General features: G+C 53.8%; 7 protein-coding genes and 1 non-coding gene across 8 annotated transcripts; 2 read left to right on the top strand and 6 right to left on the bottom strand.

Annotated features, from left to right (window-relative positions):
* Positions 1-2,478: 2,478 nt before the first annotated feature.
* Positions 2,479-2,721, bottom strand: C7974DRAFT_281371 (uncharacterized protein; the record flags this gene model as incomplete). Its single annotated transcript, XM_046137593.1, has 1 exon — positions 2,479-2,721. A coding segment is annotated over one exon (243 nt), but the record flags the coding sequence as incomplete, so codon positions are not given.
* A 423-nt stretch (positions 2,722-3,144) lies between these two features.
* C7974DRAFT_309375 (uncharacterized protein) lies at positions 3,145-4,836 on the bottom strand (the record flags this gene model as incomplete). Its single annotated transcript, XM_046138220.1, has 2 exons — positions 3,145-3,295; positions 4,418-4,836. Coding segments are annotated over 2 exons (570 nt in total), but the record flags the coding sequence as incomplete, so codon positions are not given.
* Positions 4,837-7,725: 2,889 nt separating this feature from the next.
* Positions 7,726-10,112, bottom strand: C7974DRAFT_471276 (SNF2 family N-terminal domain-containing protein; the record flags this gene model as incomplete). The annotated part of the gene is made up of 2 exons (XM_046146499.1): positions 7,726-8,604; positions 8,658-10,112. 2 exons carry the CDS (start codon positions 10,110-10,112, stop codon positions 7,981-7,983), a joined length of 2,079 nt encoding a protein of 692 aa, XP_045997786.1. The 3' UTR covers positions 7,726-7,980.
* A 147-nt stretch (positions 10,113-10,259) lies between these two features.
* Positions 10,260-13,455, top strand: C7974DRAFT_471275 (uncharacterized protein; the record flags this gene model as incomplete). Its single annotated transcript, XM_046146498.1, has 6 exons — positions 10,260-10,393; positions 10,472-10,574; positions 10,634-10,929; positions 11,133-11,262; positions 11,309-12,742; positions 12,944-13,455. Exons 2-6 carry the CDS (start codon positions 10,520-10,522, stop codon positions 13,453-13,455), a joined length of 2,427 nt encoding a protein of 808 aa, XP_045997785.1. The 5' UTR covers positions 10,260-10,393; positions 10,472-10,519.
* A 1,772-nt stretch (positions 13,456-15,227) lies between these two features.
* Positions 15,228-15,337, bottom strand: C7974DRAFT_t56. The gene has a single exon. It is a non-coding gene; the product is annotated as a tRNA-Leu (tRNA).
* Positions 15,338-18,357: 3,020 nt separating this feature from the next.
* C7974DRAFT_433192 (uncharacterized protein) lies at positions 18,358-20,168 on the bottom strand (the record flags this gene model as incomplete). Its single annotated transcript, XM_046144904.1, has 3 exons — positions 18,358-19,132; positions 19,186-19,621; positions 19,667-20,168. The coding sequence occupies 3 exons, from the start codon at positions 20,166-20,168 to the stop codon at positions 18,358-18,360; spliced, it is 1,713 nt and encodes a 570-aa protein (XP_045997784.1).
* A 1,353-nt stretch (positions 20,169-21,521) lies between these two features.
* Positions 21,522-25,130, bottom strand: C7974DRAFT_163431 (Piwi domain-containing protein). The gene is made up of 2 exons (XM_046136003.1): positions 24,527-25,130; positions 21,522-24,473 (listed from the first exon to the last, which is right to left on the bottom strand). The coding sequence occupies exons 1-2, from the start codon at positions 24,901-24,903 to the stop codon at positions 21,710-21,712; spliced, it is 3,141 nt and encodes a 1,046-aa protein (XP_045997783.1). The 5' UTR covers positions 24,904-25,130; the 3' UTR covers positions 21,522-21,709.
* Positions 25,131-26,001: 871 nt separating this feature from the next.
* Positions 26,002-27,452, top strand: C7974DRAFT_391932 (30S ribosomal protein-like protein S7). The gene is made up of 2 exons (XM_046141631.1): positions 26,002-26,739; positions 26,796-27,452. Exons 1-2 carry the CDS (start codon positions 26,110-26,112, stop codon positions 27,231-27,233), a joined length of 1,068 nt encoding a protein of 355 aa, XP_045997782.1. The 5' UTR covers positions 26,002-26,109; the 3' UTR covers positions 27,234-27,452.
* The last annotated feature ends 459 nt before the right edge of the window (positions 27,453-27,911 follow it).

Below are 27,911 nucleotides of genomic sequence, written 5' to 3'. Positions count from 1 at the left end.
TTCTGCGACAGTAATGTCGAATGCACTCGCGTCCTATCCCCATGTCCAATGGCCTACTCTGATTTGCTTTTCATGCTTATGTGACTGCCATCTTGTGTCTCACTCTCACTGCGATCGTTGCCTATGGCTGTGGGGCAAGCTATAGCCCCACTTCACGTCCTTGTTTGATATATCACATGAACTCTATCACCTTACTCATCACAAAATTTTACAAAAGCTCTTGCACTGCAACCAACCGTCTTCTTGTCACGGCTCGATCGCGACTCCAAATACTCGGCGCTCATGACGCGTGGATTGCAGGCATGCAACAGCATCGCCTGCAATCCACGCGCCTAATTTACTCTCTTTCCCTTACCTGAGGCACACACGGCTATCTCGTAGCTGTAATGCGCGCCCAACTCTAGCTGCAGGGCATTCGACTCCATCTTCACGTCTACGCAACTTCACAATCACAACAAGACACCTCATGGCCACAGGCGAAGATCAGGTCGAGATCTAAATAGGAAATTAATAATCTTAACAACGAGTGCAAGAGAAAGCCGCGGATTCTAAACACATTGGACTTAGTCATAGGAGAAAGAGCGTTGCTCATGTTGGAGGGACTCATATTGGCTTGACGGGTAGCCGCGCGGGTATCTTGCAGCAAGTCATCGGCTTCCTTGAGAATCCAAAGACTTTGCTGACTCTGAAACGCCAGCGGACCATTAGCTATCGGTGCTTAAGAGAATATGCGGAGGCGCGCTTACTACCAATAAGTACATCTCTGTTCTATAACAATAGATATTAGCAGTACAACTCTTTGTACCCCAGACTTGCTGTAAGATTTTGCACGCGCGAAGTATAACTTGTCAGGCAATCAGCGGAACATCATTCGAATTCATCACCATGGTCGTTACAGTTGTTGCAGTGTTGCATTTTGTCATCTTCTTAAACTACTCACTTTTCCAGGCGCCACCAGTCTTGCGTTGAAGCATCCACTTCTTCTTCATCATACAGGCAGGTTTGCTAAGCCCCGTTCGGAATTGTATCGGCAGCAGTAGACTACTATGTACCGTCTCTTCACCATTGAGTGTCCTTGCTACCTCCTTCATCAGTGTTCCAAGCGTTTTCGGTAGTCAGTCCAGTGATGGGCTCAGTGACAGTGGTCTCGCCAGAGACAGCTCCTTGTCCGTCGCCACCAGAATCTTCGCCAGTGACAGGGGATCCGATGACAAGAGGCTCGGTGACAAGAGGCTCGGTGACAGTGGTCTTGCCAGAGACAGCTCCTTGTCCGTCGCCACCAGAATCTTCGCCAGTGACAGGGGATCCGATGACAAGAGGCTCGGTGACAAGAGGCTCGGTGACAAGAGGCTCGGTAACAAGAGGCTCGGTAACAAGAGGCTCGGTGACAGTGGTCTCTCCAAGGACAGCTCCTTGTCCGTCGCCAGTAGGGCCACCCCAGACTTCATCCCCAAATCCACCCAAGGCAGCGTTCTCGTCTTCGAAACCAACGAGAACTTCTTCGCCCTTTTGCTGTGTACCGTAAGCGGCGTCGGGGTCGAGGCGAATCTGCGTGTCGACTGCGGCCTTATCCGAATGATACTCTTTGAGAAGAGTAGCCACGTCGAAGTCGGGGATCTGCCACTGCTCGCGCTTTGCCTGATCATTCTCCAGGTTCACGAAACACTTGTGAACGTAGCACCAATACCAGGCCTTGTAATACGCGGTTTTATGGTAGCGGACTTTCTGCTTGCCCTCGTAGCCATCGCTCACGCTCTTGGGGTCACCGAACATGACAAGAAGGGCTGCCGCGCGACCGAGTGCAAGAAGCTGTCGGGTAGTGTCGACCGTGAACTTGAGCGGGCCCGAACAGACGCTGTCGTACAAAATGACGTCTTTCTGAGCTCCCTGCATCCTATCGACCGTGAAAACATCGACATCCTTCAGCTGCAGACCAATGTGATACTTCTCACTGTCCACAGATTCCTGAATGAGATGCTCGATCAGATGCTGTATGACGTGGCGATATGAAGCGACTTGAGCGGTGTACGGAGCCATGATTGCAAGTTGCGTGCCCTTGAACCTGCCGTCCTTGACTAGATCGTACGCAGCTCGGAGGACATAGGGAACGAAAGAGTCGTTGTAACTGGACTTACCCGCAGGCAGTACCTCAGTCTTTCCGGAAAGCCTCACAAAGACGGTGCTTCTCTCGCTACCGTAAAGCTCGAGAGCACACTGCTTTGCGAGTGCGAATGTTGGTCGCTCATCAACGCCAGGCGCGACGCGCATCTTGCCACGTGGAAGAATGTAGTTGACCAAGTCGTTTATGTTTGAGTTGAATCGGTGTTGCTCCCACAGCCAAACAGTGTTGAGGCCATTCAAGACCCATCGTTGAAAGAGAGAAACCTCAGCCTGCTGGCCGAACGGGTGGTCCTCAGCGTGGCGTGCAAGTGCAGGCGTAGGCTGAAAAAGATCGCCGAAGAGGATGTGCGGTTTGTTTGAGTCGGGCAGAATCTTGAGTGGGCCGTCACCAGTCTCGTACGGGCGGCTGAAGAGTAGGCCGGCTACTGTGCCCATCTCGGATGTCTTGCCTGCCTCATCGTGCAAGACGGCGTATGGTGGGCGGAGTTTGTGAGCGCGCGTCTGAGACACTACATCTGGGGTCATGCAGATGGCAATGGCTCGGTCTGCGAGGTCTTTGACGATCTGGTTCGCATATAGGGTGATTTCTTGAGACTCTTCGGGAGACAGATCTGCAGAGTCGGCCACCTTCTTGAGCAATAAACGGAAGGAGGCGTACGTATCGTCGTCTTTGGCAATAGCATGAGGCTCAGTCTCCCCTGGGTCGGGAAAACCTGCGCGACGTAGGATCCAGCGGCCTTCTGAGAGATCCTCAATTTGGAGTCGCTTGTCGAAGCCAAGTGCACCCTGATCCGTAAACGCTTTTTGCATCTTGACAAGAGGGATGAGTGAACGTGCGACAGCGCGCTGTTGCATCCTGTACTCGTACTCTTCTTCAGATTCATCTTCTTCCGATTCTTCTTCGGACTCTACAGACTCTGAACCTTCATTTCCAGAATCTGAAAGGTCATCTGCGGAATCTTGTTTGTCCATCTCCATCTCGTGCTCAGCGACGAGGTCGGGATCGAAATACAGTGGCTTTGACTGCTTGAGCTTCAGCTCGCGCTGGCGCTTGAACTCTCCGTAGTACACATGGACCTCGGTCTCTCCCATGTGGCGACGAATGACGATAGGATAGAATGGGTTCATGCCTTGCTCGCGAAGATCATGATACACGAGGAGACAAGCGTTGGAGCTCTTGACAGCAATGTCGTCTACGTTCTTGTTCATCGGAGACTGTACCCAGAGAGGATCAAGGTCACCCTCTGAACCGAACTTAGCCATTAGCCAGTAGTGGAGCTGTGCTAGGTTGATGAGGATGCGAGTCTTGCCTACACCTCCAGGACCCTGGACGGGCAAGATGCCTCCCTGCATGAAACGCAAGGCATCTATGACACAACGCTGTTCATCTCCGAGCAGATTCGCAAGGTAGCTGATTCCCTCGTCGACAGCCTTGTCCTTATAAACGAAAATCATACCCGCAAAGTAGTCGAGTGGTGCAAGATTGCGGAGGTTGTTGGCTTGCAGAAGTCGCATCTCGTGAGCGAAGGCATCTTTTCCCTTGTATAGATGGTTAAGGGTATTAATGGCACGCCTCACACCGACGCGGGGGCTGGTCTCGCGCACGATACAAGCGATACCTGGGAGCGCCGCCAAGGCTGTCTCCATCTCAGTCGATGTGTCGCATGTTCTGCTGTCGATACAATGAATGCCGTTCTCGAAGACGGGGTCAATGAGGAAGGTTGTGCCATGACGAGGGCGAAAAAGGTACCCAGCGTACTCGCGGGCGTTGGTGAACCCCAAGGGCTCGATCACCTGAAATGTCCAGTCCTCAGACTCGTCGGCATCTGCGCTCGACAGCTTGACCTTGAGAACTGAACCTGCCCGGTAACTGCTCTCGTATGGAATGCCCAGGTGAGCGAAGTACAGCTGATCGTCGCCTCCAGGGAAACGCGCGATCTTGAGATATGTAAGATCCGGTTGACGAGCGTCAATCGCGTCCAGATCATGCACGAGGTTGTGGAAGAATATCGTGAAATATTCCGCAGAGGACATGAATGAGTACTTCTTGTGGATCTTGTATCCACTAGGGCGCTCTTCACGGCTGATCTCCATCCCCTTCTGCGGATTGATTTTGCCGTCTTTCCACCAGGCAGTGAGTGGGTCGCCTCCGGGCGCATGCTGTGCCGTCATACTATCATCCACTGTTCGGATGCGCTCCTCAAGTGATGAAAGTGCCGCAACGGTGTAGAAGTGCACGATGATGGTTCCAGTGCTCATCAACATGTCACGAGCCTTGCCAATGTCTTGCTCAAACTCGCCGAAATCAAGGTTCGAAAAGAGTGCCTGACCAAATAGAGGGCGCTCGTTACCGTTCTCTCCCTGTCCTGGGCCATCGCGAACAGTGCGGAGGGGGATACGAATATGCACCAACTCAGCTGATAGATCCAAATCGACCTGACGCGCTGCGATCTCTTGGTCCTTGGTGGACGCATACTTTGTGAAGAGATTATCGGTGACTTTGACAGCTTCGACGATGCAGCGATTGTTCTCGTCATCGCAGATGTTGTCGCGCGTGAAAGCACAAGAGGCAGTCTTGTGCTCCCAGCCACTATTGGCCTTGGTGTTTTCGTAGCTTCCGTCAAAGGAAAAGCCGAATGATGAGATGTGGTGCTCGTTGACGGTTGTGATGAATTTAGCTGTGAGAATGCGCTGGGGCTTCTCGTCGTCAAGCATGCCCTTTGGACGCTCGACTTGCTCCATTGCAGCAGGCTCGAAGACTTGCTGCCCCTGTTGCTGCTTCATCTCGTCCCTGGCCTTGCTGGGTACAGCGGGTTTAGACTCGTTGCTGCCGGAGGGTGTAAGAGCTGCCGCATCTTCACGCTTGTTGTCTTGCTGCGCGTCGTTGTTCTTGGGCTGAGGGCCTTTGAAGCAATCACTCAGCAGATGCCCGTGTTCACCGCAATTGGTGCAGACTTGCTTTGTGCAGTTGGCAGTACCATGGTCAGTACCACCGCAGGACTTGCATGCTCCAGTCTTCTTGTTCTTCCTCATACGCTGGGTGCACCGCTTTGCAACATGGCCAGGTTGCTTGCACGTGTGGCATACCACTACAGAAGACGAAGTGCAGTTTGACTTGATGTGACCTTTCTGGCCGCAGTGCATGCACTCCACGTCTGGACAGTTAGGTTTGGAATGTCCATGCTGGTGGCAGACCTTGCAAGCCTGGCCATTTGGCTTAATCGGACAGTCCTTAGCCATGTGGCCAAGCTCGTGACAGATGTTACAAGCGCCCACGGCTGTAGCTGTAGCCAGGCGGAACGCGCCAAGGGCAACGCTCTCACCTTCAGCCTCAAGTACTAGCAGACCGCTAGTATACTTGGTGTCTTCACGACCATACTCGATCTCGCGGGTGAGGTACTGGAATGCGGCGTTATCAGCCATTGCTACGTGCGTTGGCCAGGCGAAAAACTGCGTGCAGGCGGATGGACTGCAAGTCATGTGAGCAAGCTGTTGCAACAAGCAGACAGAAGAGTGCATACCTTGAAGAGAACGGTAGAAGCTCTCGTCGTGGAGAGTGTGAAAGGCGGGCGGTTGATTGTCAGTGACGCGGTCACTGTAGAGCAAGCGGTCTCTGCAAACAGTCAGTAAGCGCGCGCAAAGTGAAGCAGTGTGTTGTAGGAGTTACCTTGTGAACGTAATCCCTTTAGAGACTGGTCAAAGCAAGTTGGTAGATTCTTGCTGTCGCTGTCGTGGGGTTGGCAAGGTGAGGTAAGTGGGGTGGGTGTGATGCTGCGCGTTTGCTCGCTCGCTTCGTTGCCCCAGCAGCTGAACTTGCGTTGAAGACAGGCAAAGCTTTAGGCAGCTGTAAGTGCTGTATGAGAGTGATGTAGCTGGAGAAAACAATAAACAGTAAGTTCCTATGGGGATTACCCTCCGCAGTTCTAGTACTGGTAGACTGGCGAGCGCAAAGAGAGAGTTCTTGCGATTGCAGCGCAACAACTTACTTATGTTTGAGCCTGCTAGCGCGTTTCTACGATTGCAGCCTAGCCTAAGCTAGCGGTGAGTCCGGCAGGCAGCACATGCGCTCCTTCACCGTGACATCGCTGTTTCAGTCCGCAGCCGTGCCTCGAAGACCAGTGAGCAGGGCCGTCAATACGACGCAGCTATAGATTGGATGGGCTTGGATCCGCAATTTCCTTATATCTCGTTTGCATGCTGGCTTGACCGACGTACTTGATGCGATGTCTATGTCACTGGTCTTCTAAGCGCGATCTGATACTCGCAGGTCGCCTACCAACAACAGCCAAGCAGCGACCGTCTCACCGGTTGCATTGACGGTAAAAGTTATGGATATAGTCGTTCTCGCATGCGCGGCAGGTCTTCATGCCGTCGAGCTACTATCGCGTTACCAGTGTTGGTTGGAAGATGGGCACTGCGTTTGTCGTACGACTGTAATTTACGAAGTGTTTCTTTGTATGCTACGACTATAATATATCACAGCATAACCCCGTGCAGTGAAATGCAATGAAGCGCTATACTCAGAATCACATTCGAATCCCTCAGATAGCGATATTCCATTGCCTTGTCGATTTGCTTTTTCGCTTCCAGACACCACCAAAGAAGCAGGTAGAGTACAGATACTGTAATCTCTTTGTATGATTTTATTTATCAACGTTCGTACCACTGGATTATATCGGTGATTGTAAGGATATACCCCCAACCTTGGCTTGTAGGACGCAGCTTCGCAGCTGAAGTGTATGCAGAACGCCTCACAGTACTCACTCGGTCAAAAAAGAAATCCGGCTATTGACAGCTCCCTCTCTCTGAACATCCCCAGCGCCAGAGCAAAAAGCGACCGTCCCAAGATCGTGATCAGCGGCTGACGGAAGGTTTTTGGTTTAGCTGACTTCTATAATCGTTGGCGATTTGTGCAGACCCCTACGACTATGGGTCAGATTACACATGGTAGCAAGTAGCAGATGATCCTATCATGGTTTAATTCCAACGTTGTTGCCCTGCAGGACGTCCAATCAGACTCCTATTGCCAGTCAGAGGCATTTACTACCAATAGGTACATCTCTGTTCCATGGTTGTGGGGGTCGCCAGACTAGTACCTATCACGACCGTAATGCCAGCTGGAATTGGGCTGCATTGTGGTGCAAAATGCGAATCTTAACTTGCAAATCGACGGCATCACCTGTGCAGGCCTAATAGTTCAATGGCTACAAGGATGGTGGTATGGAAATTAACGAATGAGGCTTAGATACAGTCTCTCACATTTTGGAACAAACGGCGGATAAACCACCTTTCAATATACTGGTAGCCACTCTAACACTGAACTTGAAGCTACGATAGCAATTGAGTCTAAACTATGAGTAGGCGTTTCTTCCACAGTTAGCGGAAGCATTCTACAGAGATTTTCGACGTTGTGTTGTACTGGACTCACGGTGGTAAGGCAGATCTCGAATTCCGAGGTTCCTACAAACCGACTTGGGCTTAGATCTTGTAGGATGTTCACAAGGACGTTCGAGTGTTGTTTGGTTGCGAGCCGTCAAAAAGTAGGGTTGAGACAATTCTAGCATTGTAGTTATGGATGACATTGGTGTACTGAAGACTTCTGATGGTTTTGATCGCTATCTACTTTGCATGCCCAGCACTAGTGCGCACCCTTGACCACCAATGAAATACCTCTCTTGATTCCAACATTGATGCAGTATCAAGATGAGAAAAGGAAAGCCTTGTGGCTACCAAGACGACATCCTTGGCGATCTGAGAGAGCAATGAGTACTTAAAGGGTGGTGCGTGCTGGTGGAACATATTTGGTAGCCACCAAGGAGACGCCTTGCTCGTTGCCAGAAAGTGAAGATTATCGATGGTCTACGTCCAGAGTGGTTCTGTTGGCAAATCGACCTTCTTCTGCTCAAGACCCTTTGCAGCCGACCGAAGACTGATGATGTTGCCGTCGAGTGTCTGCCCGGCCATCTTCATAGATATGTACATCAACAGTGTGTCCGGATCGATGACGTCCAGATCCAGGCCAGCAACTCGAGGGTCGTTAGCAGGGATGATGTCATCGTTGTGAAGTACCCAATCCCCAAGGGCACGGTCTCGGTCTGTGTCTGCCTCATTCGTGCCGAAGACGTCGAGATCCAGCTGGGTCATCAACATCGGTAGACTTCTCAAAAGTGTCACCGCATCTTGCTGCGTGTTGAACGAGTCCTTGGTGGTGATTGTGATGTGGCGACAGAATCGCGTCTGATTTTTGCGTCGAACGCGACCCACCATCTGATCTCGAACGCCCTGGCATGGCGCAGGCTCAAACTCGATAACGGTGCGGCACCGAAGGTGCATGTTCACACCGGCGCACGAGATGAGGTAGGAGCAGATCAAGATCTGAGGAGAGTGTGGATCATACAAGAACAGCTCTATGAGCTCGTCGCGCTCCTGTGTTGAAAGATCTGCCCGGAGTTGCCTTGACCTCAGTCCGCAAAGCCTACAAACCTGTTTGATTGTCAGTAATGCGTTTACAATACTTGTGATCTCCGGGTACTCACAGTGTCCAGCCATTCCATCTGGAAGGGGCTGTTTACCCATACCGTGACCTTCTCACCCTGGAGAACAACAAGCTCTGCAACTAGGGCAAGGAAGATTCGTAACTTCGGCGACCCTGTGCAGTGCTGCCTAATGATGCTCACGTGGTCGTCTGGATCTGGTAGGGGCAGCTGCCTATCTTCTGGTACATTAGCGCGCTTTTGACCTGCGCGAACGTCTTTCAAGAACCGGTATCCGTTGTTTTTGTGCTCTTTCACCTTCTTAAGCTTTGTGGCTTTGTACTCAAGAAGATACGCCATCCCGAGCCAGGAGCTAATAAGGCAGAGCTTCCTGTAGGTGGTGGTGTTCCACTGGAGCGCATCACCATTGATATTCTTTTTGAAGAGTGTCGAAGACGTGTCGGCGTACAGAAAGTCGTGATGCAAACGCTCAGTAGCAGTGAAGTCAGACTGAATGTTGATCCTTTGGACTTCTGGAAGACTGTCGCCAATACGCTTTCCATCAATCGTGGACGATAGCGAACGGCGAATCATGCATTTGCGGAAGATTTTCCTCATCCGCAAACCGCGCTGCTCATTTGTGGTGTTCCGGTTGAAAACCCATTCCTCTAGTGCTTCCACCGTGAACCTTAGGATAGCTCGAGGATCATCATCCGGCACGGTCCAGGGGTCAAAGTTCTGGATGATATCCTTCAATGCGTTGGAACCGTTTGCCTTGATAAAGCCGACATTCCGTAAGTATTCTTCAGAACTCAGCTCCGGCGGTTGCAGGAATCGCATGATACCGCAAAAGTCATAGAGGCCGCTCAAGATCGGGGTGCCGGTAACTACATTTCGATACTTTCCCCCTATCCAACGCACGGCAGTACCGACTTGAGGCGACATGTGTCTGATTTCATGCCCCTCGTCGAGGACTACGCGTTCAAAGCAATCTTGCAGCTGGATTGCGCAAGATTTCGTGGCTACATGAGCCTCTCTTGACGAGGTGACGTGATTTTTCGCGGTCTGTCGGAACACATTGTTTGTCTTCATGTAGTCGCTGACGAGCCAGTCCGTCTGCGCCTTGGGACCGTGCCGAGTCGCCCAGGTGGTGTACGTAGATAATACAATCGTATCGGAGTTCGACTCGTCGCCGTTGAAGTACTCCGAGGATCGTGTCAACCTGCCCTTGGGGTAATCTACGCCGTCTTCGGCTCTCTTCTTTGGGGTACCGTAATACATGACGATCCGGAAACGGTCAGTGAAGGCCTGGATTTCTTTCTTCCATTGGGTGAGCAGAGTCTTGGGCATCAAGATCAGTGTAGGTAGCGCTCTGGGCACGGTCTCGCCGTTGGCAATTGCCAACCTTCGCTGGTTCGACCGCAACAGCAGAAGTCCAATTATCTCCACCGTCTTTCCGATGCCCATCTCGTCAGCAAGTATGCCTCCACTGATTTCAGAATCTTCGAAGCTCGCCATTGCTTCGAAGATTCTGAACCTAATTAATTGACTTAATTACTTATTCTATTTTTATTAACCAACCGTGATCACAAAGCCAAGCAAATGCCGGGTCTGTGCGTCTTCGTATTGTTGCTGCGACTCGCGAGACGACCTCCTCTTGACCATCTTCGCGTGTCGCAGCTCGCTCGTCGACGGGGTCCGACCTCTGCGGTACCTCTTCGTTGAGGTCCAGCCGCTCCCTAATTCGAGGGAGTATGAACTTCTTCTCTATTTTTCTCTTAAGCCATCATTAATCAGTAGTAAGTCCTTGTCTTTGTGCAACGTGGTTCTTCTGCATTATGGACCGCTCACAGCCGGACTCAACTAATCGCTAATAGTATCTTTGCATTTGCAGATCATCGCGCATTCAGTGTTGCGACGAGAACATGGATGTTCTTTGCCAACGAGACCTGGGCTCTGGTCGTGGTGCCAGGCATATCTGTATGTACAAACGGTCTACGCTTTTTTTTCGCTGAGATTTGGACTGACCAAAGCCACAGGCGTTCAGGGCTTCTTCGTCGCTGCATCTTCGTGGGCTCGGCACGTGGGTGTCAACAACGGCAAGAGCTCTTGCCCTAGCTCTCGCCCCACCTGGCTTCCGCTTCGCCCAACAAGACAGCAGAACACTGTCACACTCCGTATTCAACCCTGCAATTACATCCGTCAAGAAGTCACTGTCAACTCTCACTTTCTTCCTCAAAGGGTAGCCCCCGTATTCCATCCTGTAGCCCACCTCCTTCCACCGAGCGAGCAGCCACTGCCAACTCGCGCCTTCCTCAAAGTCCGGCCTACAGGGGTAGGTCAGACAGGGTAATCCCCATATTCAATCCAGCAACTCACATCCATCCACCGACCGAGAAGCCACTGCCAACTCTCACCTCCTTCCGCCGAGCGAGCAGCCACTGCCAACTCTCACCTCCTTCCTCACAGCCCAGCCTGCAGGGGTAGACCAGAGGGTAAACCCCATATTCCACCCTGCAACTCACACTCATCCTACAGGAGTCCGTAGTCGTCAACCTGCAGCTTGCAGATACAGAGCAGCCACCGTCGACTGTCATCTCACTCACAATGGCCTCCAAGAAAATTGATGCGTACTTTCCGAAGTCAAGCAAGCCAGCAGCGGTCCAAAGTGAGTCGTCGTCCTGCACGGTGTCCCCAGGAACTAATCTTTACAGTACCTGAAACAGCTGCAGATCTGTCACCACCGGAAGTCTGTCTAGAGGACCTTCAGCTGAGCTTCGATGAGTCGCTGGGCAACATTGAGCTCCTTCTCGCAGAGCTACCAAGTGACCATGAGTTGGCCACACTGAACGTTCAGCTTGCATTTTCTGCCAACCCACCAATAGAGCAGGTCACGTCCGTGGCGAAGGCAATTTTGACAGCAGAGTTTGCACACACAGGCTTTCACATGGAGCCGCTGATTACTCTCAATGAAGAAGCTCCCTTTGACGTGGCTACACTTCAGCACGAATGCTTCCTGGCAGACAACGGCCAGCTCATCGGCCGACCTTTACCTCTAAAGAAGATGAAAATGAGCCAGGATCGCGCCCTCATCATCGCAGGAAATGGCCTCTGTGAGTGGCTACTAGTGGATCTCCAACTTCAATCTCCGGTCAATGCATTCACCGACAAGCGAGAGTGTTCTGTCACGATATACAGTCATGACGATCTTGAGTCGCAAGCGGTCTACTACATATCCGTTCTGCTCACACTCGCCAAGAAGCGTATGCATAGTCCGCTGCGCCACGCCGATTTCGTTCTCGGCAGCAAACACTGTGTAGCCCTTGGTCAAGCTCAAGGCAAGGGTCTCCTAGGACTTGTAGCCGCGAGAGCCATGCTCGCTCATGCAAACATCACAAGCACTGGTGGTAATGATACCACAACCACCCAGATACGCCTCGCCTGTGCCCGCTCGCTCGAGAACAGGCTCCTCGAAGTATGTGGTCATCGACGGTCCACGCAAGCTTTCGCAGAACTCGTCCTTCATTACCGTTCAATCGACGCGGCCGTCCCACTGCCATCGAGTAAGAAGAGACTCGGAGAACCACTCGCCTCTGGAAGTAAGCAGAAAAAGGTGCAAAAGCGGTGGAACACAGTTGAAGAGACAAGACTCGTCGCCATGAGAGATGTAGAGGGAAAGACATTCGAGAACATCGCAGCAATTCTAGGCCGCGGTATTCCATCAGTGACATCGAAGTATCAATCACTCATGGGCCAACCTCGAAAGAGTCGCAAGCTAGATGTCGGCAAGGACGACGATCTGGAAGAGTACACCTTTCCGCTTGAAGTGATTGGTAAAGTCCCCTGCGCCAATCATGAAAGAGGCTGCATGCATGTCGCAGCTACCTACAGAGAAAGCATGTTTCATCTCGACCATTGCCTTCACAAACAGACGTCCGGACCGTACAAGTGCGCATGGGATCCCGAGAACTGCCCAACGTTTCCCAATGTACAGGGAAGAACCAACCACTACAAGTCTCACAAGAATATTCAGACCGACAATGACTTCGCGTGCCGGCGCGGCTGCGGAACTCGCTGGCCAAATCCTTACCTCCTCACAACCCATGAGTACCACTGTGGTTTCGATACGCGCCCCAAGGGTGATCAACGTACGGCGCAGGTTGTCACCATCAGTTTAGCCTCGAAGAGCGAACCCCGGTCGCCATCCATCATTTTTGTAGCACGCGAGTCCACGAACAGAATCCCTCAAGCGTGGCTCGCTGGAAAGGACTCCTGGCTTGAGGGACTGCCAATCTGGATTCAGCCGAGGCTGGAAGCGTATCGGAGGTTGTAGAATGACCACCGCCCAGCTGTCCTTGTTGCCGGCCTGAATGTCAAGACCCGCCACACGCCTGCGCCGCCTGAGCCAGTAGGATTTCTCGAGGCCGCGGACAACAGCACCCAGAAATCAAACAGAATCCGCGCCATGGACTTCACAAAGGCCGTTGTTGAAGTGCTGACGAAAGCTTCAGACCGCCCAGTCATAGTGTCCATCGGCGCTGATGGGTTCTCTTGCAACACCGCCATGCTGCAGCCTTTCATCGAGCGTGTACCAGTGTTCGATCTTGTCCTTCGTCTTACATTCATCGAATATCCGAGAGAGGAGAATGGCCCTAAGCTGACCGAGACTCTGCTGGTCAAGGACAACGATGTGTGGTGGGGAAAGATGAACTCAGTCGACATCCTGGCCGGCCTGAAGCAAGAGACCTCCCTCAACGATAACAAGCTTGTCCTGGAAGTGATTTCGCTCTGGGATCGGCAGCAGGGAGGGAAGGACATGCAAAGCGCCGCACCATCTATTGCCGGTCGCAACACTTATTGACTTGCCGATACGAGGACCAGTCATCATTCTGCCATGCACTGCAGTCAGTCGTCAGTCTGCTTGTTCTGCACAATAGCGGCGAGAGTCTCTCTGGAAGACAGTGGCGCATAATCTGTAGCTAAAGCGTGTAAACTTTGTATGTCCATAGTTAGCTACGAGATTTCTCTTAACTTCAACGTTTCAATGACTCTCATTCCCAAACAGTCTCCGCAATCAGTTGTGATATCTAGTCCGATGATCGATGGTGAAGAGGCAAATGTCCACGCTCGTTTGCTAGGTCCTCTCGCTTCACCTCCACGACCTCGCTAACACCTATACGCTCTACCCGCCCCCGTACTCCACTGCTTTACACTGCGCCAAGATCATCTCCGCTTATGACTATGCCTACTGGCCAACCTGTCTTTTTGAGTCGCGTGTCTACGGTTATTCAGCCGGTTTTCTCACTTTGCATCTATAGCCTCACCAAAACCCGTACGCTCAAATGCACTTGTCCTGCTTATTCCAAGACTAACGCTACATCCAGAACTCCTTCAACTATGATCCACCTGCCGATCAAGTGCTCGTCATTGTGTGAAATCTTGTGGCTACGTATATTACCGCGCATCTAACACAATGACACCCAAGCGAAAGAAGAGAACGTACGAAAACAGCGCCCTCACGAGGGCTGGGATAAATCTCGGCGAGAAGAAATTCTTCGACAAATGGCTTAAAGTACCACGCGCCGATCCTTATCAGGAGATCGTCGAGAACGGTGTCCTGCTTTCTGAAGCCTTCAAGGAGGGCCAGAAAGGAGACGAGTTTCTCAACGTCTACAACCAGATCTTGGATGGAGAGAGAGGCGGAGCTGATCGATTCGAAGGCAGATTGAGAAACGCCTTCGATTGGCAAGTGTGGCTCTCACACAAATTCGTCCACAACACCACGTATCGAGATGGATGCTTGTATGGCTGCATAGACCCGATGCCGGCAGTACACGAGAAGCTCTAGAACATGATTAAGAGCGAGCTGCGGAACCGCAGTCGTCTTGCAAAGACACCTGGGAAGGCTTTAAGAACTACAAATGATGAGAAGCACGGCGGTGAGGTGAGAGCATCAGAGACACAACAGATGAGCTTGATCCCAACCTTGATTTGGAGCTGATCACCTGGAAGAAATGCTCACCTGACATCGAACTTTGTTCATTAAGTATTGTAGCTGCAACTTTGTGCTGAAGTTGGTCGGTCAGCTTGAAGGTTGCTCACTAGCCGTGGATCCCGAAACGCGAGAGACTGCATCTGAGCCTCATTACTCAACGTTCCCACACCGTCGCCTTCCTGAACACGCAATTTTAGGTCTGCACAGGGTGCGCAATTGATTTGCAAAATACAACTGGCATTTCGCACTGCATGCAGCCCGATTGCACCTGTTGTGGCAGTCGTGGCAGGCACCAGTTAGGTAAGGCACCTGAGGCCTGCCCCCGCACACATCCCGTAACTACACACCCCATGACTAGCAATCTAATTTTGAACATATTAGACTAGGATAATAGTTCCCTTTTAAGAAGTTGTGTAGAGCTTAAGGAGCACAGAGCAATGAAATGCACGAGTACTACATAAATATGTGGTCTTTGCGAAGGATTATTAGGTGGGGTGGTCTGTGCCCCTAGCGTCTCGCGTAGGGGTACGGCCACAAACACCTGCGCGAGACGCTGGGAGCTGCTGCTTTATAACCCTAAGCAAGTAGAAACCAAAAAAGCATAAAAGCAAAAAAGCAAAAGAAAGAAGCAAAAACTATGCTATGAAAGAGATTCGAACTCTTGCGTACAACGTACATGAGAAAACCCTACAGAGTAGAGAAGCTATTAAGCTTGAGTCACACGCCTTAACCACTCGGCCATCATAGCGATTGATGGAATCATGATCTGGTTTTGAACTCATAACTCACATATTTTGCAACTCGGACTTTGATACTTGAACCATTTACGAGACCCAAGCCCAGACATCGTCTCCTCCTAGCGATCCTCACAAGCGTCCACTGTTATTGATTCGAATAATCAACCCCACTTAACTCACCTAACTCACCTCGCCAACCCCGCGACAGTCAGAGTAGCTCACCTCGCTTCAATCACTTCCTAACACTACCAAAGCAACGTAGTACATGAGAAACCTCTACGAATAGAGAAGCTTTCGCTTGAGTCACACGCCTTAACCACTCGGCCACAATAGCTTTTGATGCGAATAAGGGCGGTATAAGGTAATATATTGGAAGCAGCAAACGTTGTAGAAGGCCGATATCTAGCGAGGCTGAGGTCGGCTTAAGATGACAAGATAAGCAACTCGCCCCATGTGGCTAGTAAGAATGCAAGCAACTATAGACAGTCGCTCCAGGCCTTAAAAAATGTGCTACCATATAGAGCTGAAGGGACGATCTTATACTGTATTGGGGAAATGCTTGAGCTGTACAGAGCGAGTGAACTTCGGTGCTGGGACGAGCGAAGTGGTTTCTCCTAAATGGTTGTAGAAGTAGGTTTCCACGAGTGGTTTGCGTGAGTTACTCTGGCATCTAACGGACTACCTAGATGGGCCGTACGGACAGATATGCCCATACGTAAATGCGTTCCCTGTTCTGGTGGGCTTTCACGGTTGCGAGCTGGAATTCGCTGCCAGCGATTTAGAAGGCCGAGTCCCGGTTCTGATACCACGAATATGTTTTGAACCGCACCAGAACCCCATCTCTGAACTATCTACGATAATGAGATTCTTCGTATACCTATCCCAGAAAGTAGGTATACCACGGACTGTCGCCGGTAGGTCGGTCACCATAAGCATGGAATCCGTGTTGCTTAACATTCTCAGGCTCATCTGCCCAGATCGATTCAGCACCGGATCTGGGAAATGCCGAGCGATGGTGTCTCTAGCAGGAGGCTCAGAAGATAGATCACACCCAACATATAAAGGAAGCTGAGTCTATCAGCTCAATCATGTTCTCTGAAAACGCAAGAAGCGCACGGCTCGGTCGACTTGCCTAAGCTAACGGCAGACAGATCCTGAGGGGCGTATCCAACACGCGAACCTTCGTCAGCCGTGAGCTCAACACAGAATATATCTTTGGGCTCTTTATGCTCTCTGTGTCTCTCTCCACCATCGGGAATCCCAATGGGTATGAAGTCGTTCAGTTTATGGCGGACCAGAAAAATGCATTAGCGACTACGCACGTCAACTTGACCTTTCCAGCTTTCAACGGGGTCTTATCCTCAGCCTGGGCGGCTCTGTCGAGGACGCCACCAGAAAGACGGTGGGGAAGGTTGCAACATCAACATGCAACTCGCACATGAGGTATTGCAACGGCCCGAATGCACGGTATGGAGATTGCCACTTTCGTGATGAGAAACCTCTGATAGTACAATCTGAGAAGCTGTTACGCTTGAGTCACACGCCATAACCACTCGGCCACAGCAGCAGATGTTTCGATAGAATTTTCGCCTGGTAGTTGCAATACATCACCCTTACTTGGGCCAGCAACGGCGTAGTTATTAGTACCTACTTGGATTACCCTTCCACAAAGCCAGGCTACTAGCTCTGTACTAATTCTCTCGGGTTACAGAAAAGTTAACACCAAACTAAGGATGCAAGCTAAGTATCCTAATATACAACAGCAAAGTAGGGGAACGTACAAAATGAATCTACTAGATACTTGGTTGCCTGCAATGCAAGTACTCCATAGCCAAACGTTAGCTTCTACTATCACAACAGTCACAAATCTTACGTCGAAGTCGATCAGCTTGAAGGTTGCTTATCCGTCAAAAGCCTCAAGACAATAACTGTGTGACTAGCCGGCCCATGACTTGGTCCATCAATTCCTCTTTGTTTGGCAGTGCCAAGTGGTTTGGCAGAGGTTGATTGGCATCGGCCATGTGATGGTCTTTATGCCACTTGACATTCGTAGCGGCGCATGGTACTGGACGGCATGAAGTCAATTGCACGTTATAGCTGAACATTGGGTATTCTTCCATCATGACGCCAAGACCATATCGCAGAGGGATGCATCGAGGCAGTCTGCAAACTACAGTACGAATGGCTGCGAGAACTTGATGTTGTTGGTCCAAAGACGTACGTTCTATGCTGCACCGAGGCATGTCCGGGTAGCCACTTCGTACTTTTGTAGGATCCAACAGATCACTGCCATGGCTAAGAAGCCGCAGAAGCACTACCGAACAACTCCGTTTGAGCGTGTACAGTCTGATAAGAAAAACCCATGAGGCTATTCATCGGATTTGCTTCACGCTGCAATCCGACAAGTGGCCAGTCGGACCTGCTCGGGTGTGGTAACTACTGGGTACTTGGCCAGTCCCATGACCCGTGACCCGATTTCTAGCAGCTTTCACGTGCGCTCCCTCACCGCCCTTGGATGCTTATCTTTGTTACGGTCCTTTCCTTGAGGTCACGAGGATTCCGATGGTTGGCACTTGTGTTGGAGGTACACACCGGACTTGCGCCTCTTATCTGCTCATCATGCATGGCGGGGCGGCGCTAACTACCGTCGCATCGTGCACGTGAGGAACATGTCCTCGCCATCCCACAGCATCAGGCAAGAAGGACTGAATCTCTCATCAGGACTCTTTCTTGTCAGAGTGTATGTGGTCAGGAGCTGAAAATGTAACAATGTTGAAGGATGATTGGTATCGAAAAAACGCAACGCTATGTACACCGCAGCTGAACGCTGACCCAACACTGTATATCCAGACCATGTCGCTAAATGTACTCTGATGCAATCCCTGTACGCCCAGAGCCAAACGCCTGATGATAACCAACAGTCAACAAAGGAACACGCCTCACACCGTTTGTCTAGCCGGGACGCTATGCAGAAGCCAAGAGTCTACAGAAGGAGTTGCGAACAAAGGGGGGTCAAAGAGCATGGCGGCAGCTACATGCTCTCGGTTTCGTCCATCCCGTCCTCCTCGTCTCTGCCCGACATGATCTGTACTCGCCGCTTAGGCTCGGTGCCCCACAGCTCGCGTAGTACGCGGTGTTTCTGGGTATCTCGTACGCCCTTGAGGAAGCCGTAGGTCTTGTCGACTTCCTCGAGCTGGCCCTCGAGCCCAAAGCTGTTGCTCTGCGCACGCTTGATCAGCGGGCCGACCAGGTTTCTTCTGGCTTTGTCGAGCTGGTCCTTGACCGAGTTGATGACCTGGATGTGGCTCTTGAGCTCTGACTTGTTGATGAGGGTGGAGGCGCGCACATCCTTGAGCAATTTGAGGTTCTTCTCGTACTTGGCAATCTTGAGTTTGTTTGTGATGGTGTTGCGCCACATGCGGGCGAGGAATTCGTCCTTGCGGGTTGCCAACGAGTCCTCTTCGCGCGCCACGCTACGGTGCAGGTTGTGGAACTGTCGGTCGACGGACTCGAAGAGACGGAACAAGACGTCTGCACGGGCGAGCTCGTTCTGGATGTTTTCTTCCAGGGTGCTCAGGAGGTAGTCAAATGTGCGCTGCAGCGTGGCGCGGGAGCGCTGCTGGGTGGTGTGGCCGAGCACGTCGTTGACGACGCGGCCGAGGGAGGTGGGCGTGCCGTCGGCCTCGAGGGCGCCCAGCAGGGACAGCACGCCGTGGACGTTGGAGACGAGGGTGTCGAGCATGCCAACCTTGGGCGACTGGATGGACGAGAGCTCGCGGCGGGCCCACTCCATGGTGATGAGGATGCTGCGGCGATTAGCGCGGGCGGGCAGGCAGGGCGGGGCGGGCGGGCAACGTACCTGTCCATGTCGCCGTCGACGTTGGTGAAGAAGGAGGTGATCTTCTCGGACAGGACCTTGAGGCTGTCGCCCAGGTCGTCGAGCTGGTCGATGATGACGGTCGAGGCGGACATGTTGGTGGCGCGCACGCTCTCGCCCAGGTCCTGGACGGCGATGCTCGCCTCGGCCAGCTCGCGCGAGCGCGGGATGACGTTCTCGCTGGCGTACATGAGCGGCTCGAACTGCTTGGCCATGTTGGCGACGTTGGCGACATCGGGGATTAGGGTGGTGTTCCACGGGTGCAGTAGCACCCAGCTGAGCACGAGGGTGGCGAGGGTCATGAAGAGGTTGCGGCGGGTGCGGGTGAACATGGCCACGGCGCTGGCCAGGGTGGCGAGGGTCTCTTCGATGGGGGCAGTGCGGAACAGCGTCTCCCCGCGGATGGCAAAGCGCACGACTGGCAGAGTCAGTGGGGGCCCAACGCGCACGGCGGGCTACGTACAGCCGTCCATGGGGCCGGGCTCGTCGGCGGGGTCGAGGGCGGAGGCGGGCTCGTCGGCGGGCTCTTCGGCGAGGTCGGCCATGGGGCTCTGCAGGCGCGAGGCGATGCCGTCGGGGTAGCGCGGCTCGTCGGGCTCGGGGCTGCCCTGCGGGGTGTTCTTCATGGGCGATTCGGGCAGCGGGATGCGCGACGGCGTGGTCTCGCGGTCGGAGCGGTAGTAGGACGGCGAGCGGCTGGAGTGCAGCAGCGAGCGGCGGTGCCACTGGCTATTGTTCTTCTGCCAAGCGGGCGGCGCCCAGGGGCCAGCCTCGCTCTCGTGCTCCGACTCGTCGGCGTCGTGTGGCGGCAGGCTCCAGCGCGACGAGTGCATGTTGGAGCGCGCGCTGTAGCCCGACTGCGCGAGGCGGCTGCGCTCGGGGTCGAAGGCCTCGAGCGACGCGCTGAGCGAGGGGATGTCGTGGTCGTAGATGCTGGCGCGCGAGCGCTCTATCGGGTCCATCATGCTGGTGCGCGCCTGCGCGGGCGACGGGTGGGCGTGCGAGTGCGAGTGCAAGTGCGCCGGCGGGGTCACGGCGAGTGCTGTGCGACGAGAGAGTAGGGTGCAGTGCGCGGCGACAGTGTATATAGCTTGTGCGAGTGAGTGCGGGCGGGCGGGCGCGACGGCGGCCTGGGGACAACGACGGGCGACGGCGGGCGACGGCGGGCAACAGCAGGCGACGGCGGGGTCACGGCGAGTGCTGCGCGACGAGAGAATAGGGTGCAGTGCGCGGCGACAGTGGTGGGTGCTATGCTGGGTGGTGTGCTGGTGTGCTGGGTACCGTGGTGGAGGTACGCAGTCCGCGATAGAGCGATAAGCTGCCCATGCCTGCCCAGCTACCGGTACACCAGCGCCGCCCGCCAGTACGCTCGCGGCCTGCACTCATAGCCCGCCCACTGCCCTCTGTCCACCCACTGCCCGTCGCCCACCCGCCTGCTCGACGCCAGGGCTCCAGCGGAGTGACACGGGGTGGCTGGGGGCGGCCCCGTGATTGGCGCTGCTGCCTCGCGCCATGCTTCCCCGCTGCTAACCACCGCTGCTAACGCACCTCGACCTCTGGACGACGTCTGCTGCTCCACCGCCAGTCCGGCCCATGTGCGCACAGCGCCGCCCGCGCCCTCGCTTCGTGCTGTCGCCCACATCGAAATGCCCGTCCGCCTTACAGACGTTCAGCGATGCAGGTCGCCCCGCGACCGTGCCCCACGACAGTGCCCCGCGACAGCGCCGATCGTGCCCGCGACCGTGCCCATCGTGCCCCATGCCCCGTCGACGCTCTGGCCAATCCATGTGCGGGAGCGCGTCGGCACTGTGCGCCCGCACGCCAAGCCCACCCTGCCGTCATGCCGTCATGGACTGTGCTGACCGTCGTACCTTGCAGCCGGCCTCTGCCAGGACGACGCCAGGTCTGTCAGCGCCATGTCAGAAATGCGAGGGCTGCCGTGGAATGCATGCCTCCTGCGAGGAGGGAATGCGGGCCGTTGACGGCTCTACTCTCTGCAAGGCTGTGAGTGCCTGCCGTGCTGCCACGTCGACGTGGCCGTCGTGCAACATTGCTGGAAATCATCGCCATCACCACAGCGTCTTCCTCGCGTCGAAGCGCGCTTAAAATGACGCGACCGTGCCGAGGCATTCCATCGACATCTTACCATGCATAGAAGACTGAAACCAAACTTTGTGTATTCAACTAAACTCCGCTAGCGCTACCAACACCCAGCACTCATGTTGTATGAGCGTCGTCGAAATGCAAACAGTAGAGAGCCATGTTGAATGCTCTCGCCTCAGACCGGCCCCAGCTAGCACAGGTAGCTGCAGCCGGGCGAACAGTACCACCAGGGTGATGACTGTGGAGACAGCCGCGCACCATCTCTCCCTCGATTCCGTGCATGGCTGCCTTGGAACCGGATGTCTCTGTCGAAACATCCGGTTCTGAATGGCTCAGTGATTCCTATCTGGATGACAGGAAAGTTCGTGTAAATCACACCAATAATGATGAGAATATCAGGGTACTACAAGTAGTACATCGACTCCATCAGCGGCGCCGCCACATCCTTACGCCACTGCGTATCGTCAAAGTTCGTATTGCCATCGCCCTTGAGCACGCTGTGCAGATACGATCGTCCGCGTTCGCACAGTAGATCCGCATAGTACGCCGGCGGGCAGATACTCACAGCCCGCGTTGCCCGCGCGAACGTGTAGCACAGGCTGTGCGTCAGGCTCTGCAACTGGTCTGCCCCGAGCTTGATGTCGTCCTTAATGACAACGTAGTGTGCCGGCTTACTCGTACCCTGCAGGCCCTGGTGCGCAAGCAGGAAGAAGTCGAACAGCTTTTCGCCCGTGACCCCGCGATCGACGACAGTCCCCGGCATTGGGTTGCCCGTCTTACCATCCGTGTCCTCAATCTTGGTTGGGTAGAAGCGGGTGTGGTGACGCTTGCCGACAATGACAATCGAGATCTTAGGGTGCTTGTTCTTCGCGCCATACAGCTTGTCAAATGCTGCCTCAAACGCAGGGAGCTCGTTCTCAAGCACCAGTCGGTACTGGCCCTCGGAAACACCATCGCGGTACACAATGACTTTGGTAGGAAGCCGGCCCTGGTTCCGCTTCTGCCAGAGCTTGAGCCGCTCAATGATCATCTCCTCCAATTCGCTGACCATCTCAACCCGGCCTTCCTGCGTACGCATGCTAGCTGGGTACTGCGAGAACAGAGCATCGACCGATGCGACCACGCCTGCGATGCTAGGCGCCTTTTCCGAGCTTCCAGGAGATGGGTGTGTTACGTCGATTCCGAACAGAATGGTTTGTGGGTCAAGAGGGGCCATCTGCTTTGCATCTACAATGTGATTGACGCCACCAAGCTTCTGGTTGAACTTCATCGCCACGTTGGCAAAGTACTGCGGTTGCCCACGTTCTTTGGAAAACTTCTGCCCAATGTTGCAAATATTGGGGATGCCGAGTTGACAGTCGCACACGTACTTGATGGCATCGTAGAGGGTGGCATTGTCGCTGGGCAAGAGAACGAACAGAAAGTTCGGTTTTGTCGAGAACCCCTTCTTCAACGTGTCAAAGATTTGTGCCTGGATCTTCGCAAATGCCTTGTTGTTGAGATCGTTAAAGGCAACGTTGACGTAGACCGGCTCTTGTACTGCGCCAGGACCGAGTCCATACGAATGTAGTGCCTGTTTGAACGCCTCCAGATGCATTTTAACAGCGTTCGGCCCTCCCATGATGGTGTCACGGGTGCCCGAGTTGATGACGAGAGTGCTCCATGCCCCGAGAGGCTTCGCAACATGGCGGAAAGGTTTGTCTCCAAGAGCTCTGGGATCCAGGTTCCAAGCCCCACCACTAGGTCGGTGGGTTTTGGCTCTGTACTGCAGCTCGGGAGCTGGAAGGATGCGTCCGGGTACCGTCAGCAGTTGAGGATCGACCTTGATCCCGAACCTGCTGAGTGCGACGTTCAGCCCATCCGCCATGGGGTTGATCTCGGTGACTTGTAGACCGTCCCCAGTGATTGACTCGGCGTTCTGGTGGGGTCGCCGCGCTGCAAACTTGATCATCTCGCTCGTCTGGGGGCCGAGCAGCAGACGCTTTGCAAGCTGGCCTGGTAAGACGGTGCACAGCTCTGCAGGAATCCACTTTGGATCGTCCCTTGTGCCATAATTGACGACAGGAGCCTTGGGCACTGACAGAGTCATGTTGTACGTTTTCTTGAAATACTCCGCGATGGACAACTTGGTTCGCTTCCCGTTCTTGTCTGTCATGTCGAAGGTGAGATTAGAACTATCCTTGCCGAACAAGGACAGGTTAGTAATGACATGCTGCTTCCTCTTTGTCTGGCCCTTATTCTTGCGATCCGGGAGGTAGTTTGTTTCAAACTTGAGCAGCTTGACAAAAGCCGCTAACTTGTTGTACTGGTACGCATTACTCGGCGGATAGCCACCAGTGAACTCCGACATGACATCAAGAAGAGGTCCGGGCTTGTAGAATGCACCTGTAGCAACGTTGACGTTGACAAGCAGGCGGTTGACACTAGTTCGCACACTGGTGAAGTATCCGCGGAGGGCCTGTAGGCCGGACCCTAGATCTGCATATTGTAGCTGAGGATGGTTGTCGAATGGATAGAACTTGTTGCCACCTGCGGTAGCGATGTTCGAGTCACTACTTGGACTGTGTGTCATCAGGATGTTGAGCGCTTGGATGGTCTCAAGCTTGAGTGGGTAATTGGACCCTGGCTTCGAGACATCGTCGAGCAACTCCTTCAGTGAGACGGTACCCAGCTCGTCCACCAAGGCCTTGAATGTGCACCTCTTTCGCGCCGCCTTGACTCTGTCAGTATCGTCGGGCCCTGGGGCGGGGAGCGGCTCGCCATCCGCTGGGTACCATTCTATCGTGTAGCTGGCCTTGTCTCCGCCGATCGCTATCTTCTCCGGCGATACAAGCATCTGAGCCCAGTCGCTAGCGATAGGGAGACCTTCAAAGGGAGCGTTTTGTAGTAGAAGCTCGACAAGACGGCGCTTCTTTGCTTTTGGCATCTTATCGCCGTCGGGTTGGAATGACACCGAGTATCGGTAGAGATCCAGGTTCGGATGGATGCCCTTCAACTCGAAGTAGTTCGTATACAAGACAATGGATCTGCCCAGCTTCCCGTATGCAGGGCGTACCGGAAGTACCACTCCCAGTGAAGCGGATGCCATAGCCTTGGCCAGATCAGCCTTGACCATAGCATCCTCAAGCTTCATGACCTCGGCATTTGGTTTAGGGATATTCCCACTTCTATGAGTCTGGTAAGTACAATTTCCAGTTGCTGACGCGCTGTTGGTACTTACCCAAACACTCTAGGTCCTTCTGCAGCACCACCGCGTCCGCCGCGAAAGCCTCCACCTCGATCGCCACGAAAACCACCTCCACCTCGATCGCCACGAAAACCACCTCCGCCTCGATCTCCACGGAAGCCACCTCCACCGCGATCTCCACGGAAGCCGCCTCCACCTCGATCTCCGCGAAAGCCACCGCCGCCACGATCGCCGCGAAAGTCACCACCGCCGCCTCGTCCTCGTTCTCCACCCTCAAACCCTCCTCTTCCTCGACCACCGCCTTCAGTACCTCCTCTTCCCCGGCCACCACCACCGTCACCTCGTCCGCGTCCACGGAAGTCTCCCCGCCCACGATCACTACCGCGGCCTCGTCCGCCGCGATCAGCCATACTTGCTGAAACCGATCACCGGGCCGGTGTTAAAAGATCTTCTAGCTGGAGTGACGAGCTTGAATTGAGCAGTAGTTTGTCTTAGTCTGGATTGGATAGACAAGTTATTGTTTGTTAATCGGGAAAGACTGTTTGTGTGCAAATCATCTCGCGAACGACCGATCAAGGCCAAAGATTTAGACAGTCTTTGTGGTGAGCTCGACTGGCTGGTCTATAATCGTCGGATATGGGGGGTTCGGTAAACATAATGCGCATGAAAAGTACCGAGAAATAATGTAGCCTCACCTGCTGAGCAACAGCCTACACAGAAGGCTGAAGCTGTGCCGCCACCTCACAACACGACTGGGAGAAGTAAATCCGTGCACGCTAGATCAAACAGATTCGAAGATTCAGTGTCAGTCGAGATGAGATAAAGACGGGAGGCGGTCGGGAGGGGCGGGGCTTTTAGCCTCCACATGGAGGCGCCGTGCGCTGACGCGTGCTCACGTTTTAACAGGGGGTCGCGCTCTTACAGTGTGAGTGGGGCGAGAGTAGACCAATGTGTATTTGTTCGAAGAGCCGATTGACATCAGGCTTGCACACAGCCGAATTGTTCGGCGGCTGACAGGCGTGTGGCACGCCAGCGCACCTATCAGCCGATCCTCTGCGTAGAGCTGCAGCTCGTTTGACCTATGAGACATGCAGCAAGCAAATATCTGCATGCTTGCGTGAATAAGGTGCTGCTCAATTGCTCACCGGAGATATACTTCGTACGTCGTGTGTGATGTTAGCCCGGCTGGGACTGGATTAGAAGGATGCGCAATTCTCTAGGTCTATGCTGCCTGCTACAGATGTCTCCAGTCGCACGTGTTTGTAGAACTGGGTCATTTCCATGGTGTTCGCCACACATAAGCGATGTTTGAGCACATCCTTTTGGCTGGATTGCATCTGCAGCTGCGATTGGGGTGTGGTTGGCAGCGCTTGGGTGCAGATCCCATTGCAAGCCTCCAGAAGCAAGCATGCATACGAGTTTGAAGCAGTTAACATGTCATTTCACAGAAACAAAGCAGCACACATCCGCATGCGACATTGGCATGGGTGCCAGTGGCGTTTGGACGTGTTCAGGAAGTGACGTGTGCACGTGACTTAGCTCCGCGAAACGGAGGTTACCAGATTTGACATCTCGTCACTTTGGAAGACGGCGACCCGACACACAACACCGCCGCCATGCCTCCACGACTGAACGTCAGCGCATTCACACGCTCAATTGCCTTCAGGCCGAGGCCCCAGGTCCAATGGCCTGCTCGCTCCGCGTTGCGAGCGACGCCCTCGCAGAGCCGCACATATGCCGACGACGCTCCTGCGCAAGACCGGTCCCACAAGCCCAGCTCGGAGCCCATTGAACATGTCTCGGAGGAGGCTGCAAAGACTGCAGAGATTATGGGCAAGCCAGGTCCAGATGTCAACCAGGGCACACCGGTTGAAGACGTGGGGCCCATATGTAACGAGTGCGATGAACACCGGCTAACGGGTGTTAGATCGTCAAGGGCGACAAGGAAGCGCAGAAAAAACCTCCCAAAGGTCATGCAGGACGCTCTCAAGCAGGGTACCAAGACGCCGGCCCCCAAGGGCTCGCGCTCCTACTCCACCATGACTACACGCTCGGAAGAGGCAGTGGCCCCGGGTCTAGTCGAATTGCAGGCTGCCTCCAACCTGCCGGCGACTCCTGGGCTCAAATTTAAGGCGCCGACTCTGCCCCTGCCCAAAGACGGTCACGTCAAGCACCGGTATGACCCCGTTGTTGAGCAAGTCACCAATCTTCTTATGCGGCACGGCAAGAAGGGCGTTGCCCAACGTGTATGTTGCTTTCTCCGCGCAATATCCAAGTCTACAGCGCTAACAGTCCGCGGCAGCAAATGGCAGTAGTCCTCCAGTACCTCCGCACTTCACCCATTCCAACTATCAACCCAGCGCGCCCTCTGCTCCCAGGTGCACCACCGCCATCGCACCTTCCTTTGAACCCCGTTCTTTACCTTACACTTGCTATTGACTCTGTCGCCCCGCTCCTTCGACTTCGCGCGCAAAAGGGTGCTGCTGGTGGTGGTGTGGCGCTGCAGATCCCGACGCCTCTCAGCCAGAGGCAGCGGAGAAGGACAGCGATTCAGTGGATCTTGACATCTGCATCCAAGAAGAGGAATGTGGGAAGTGGCAAAGATAGCTTGGGACAGCGTGTCGCCATGGAGATGATTTCTGTTATCGAGGGCAAGAGTGGTATCTGGGACAGGCGCAATGCGGTTCACAAGCTGGGTGTCGCTGCCCGTGCCAACATTGTGCTGCCCAGGAGGAGATAGTTCTGGTTTTGCTGTGGTTCGGCTGGAAGACTAGCACTGGAAGGTGTACCATAATGTAACAAGGAAACAAGGAACGAATGCCGCCCAAATGAAATTCTGCAGGATACAGGATCTTCGTTGCTAGATGCCGTGCTCGTCCATCGTGATAGACGTGCTGGCATCGCTCAAAAGTTGTGCCGCGGGGTCCGAAATGCGCGATTCACAAATATGGAGCTCCACATGCTCAGCCACACCATCAGCCGCGCGCGGAGTCGCGGACTAGCTCGCACCTGCATATGCCAGTTCCCACTTCCAAGGTTCCGAGTTTGGCTTCTTGAACCCATTCTCTACCCCGAGAGCACACGGTGGCCAAGGGCGATGCCGACGTTTATGCAGGCGCGCTGCGTGAGGGCTGATCCACACGACGGCCGACGGCACGTGTAGAGCGAGTGCCTTCCAAACTTTACTTCCAGCGCGTGCAGGCTGCGAACGAACGTCATGCCACGCCAGGCTGTCTTGGCATGAGGGGTCTCAGACCAAACCCAGACGTACCCACGAGACATCGTGTCGCGCTTACGGTTCCTGAAGTTCCCTTGGTCTCCCGGCTATTCTTCTTCTCATCTTCATGTCGTCTGCCTCCCTCGCTCTTCTTGGGAACCGTTTCTTGTCAGACAGCGGCTAGAGCTGACAATTGGACAC

This window comes from Boeremia exigua, assembly GCF_020726555.1.
Source record: "Boeremia exigua strain MPI-SDFR-AT-0100 chromosome Unknown C7974scaffold_5, whole genome shotgun sequence".
Lineage (NCBI taxonomy): Eukaryota > Fungi > Ascomycota > Dothideomycetes > Pleosporales > Didymellaceae > Boeremia > Boeremia exigua.
This window is presented reverse-complemented; position numbering and strand designations above follow the sequence as displayed.

What these genes read in the sequence shown, in the direction of transcription:
- C7974DRAFT_391932 (XM_046141631.1), top strand. Translation starts at nt 26,110, where the DNA reads ATGCCTCCACGACTGAACGTCAGCGCATTCACACGCTCAATTGCCTTC. An exon ending in AGAAGGGCGTTGCCCAACGT is followed by an intron (nt 26,740 to 26,795) that starts GTATGTTGCTTT and finishes AGTCCGCGGCAG; the next exon opens with CAAATGGCAGTAGTCCTCCA.
- C7974DRAFT_163431 (XM_046136003.1), bottom strand. Translation starts at nt 24,903, where the DNA reads ATGGCTGATCGCGGCGGACGAGGCCGCGGTAGTGATCGTGGGCGGGGA. An exon ending in GAAGGACCTAGAGTGTTTGG is followed by an intron (nt 24,474 to 24,526) that starts GTAAGTACCAAC and finishes CCAGACTCATAG; the next exon opens with AAGTGGGAATATCCCTAAAC.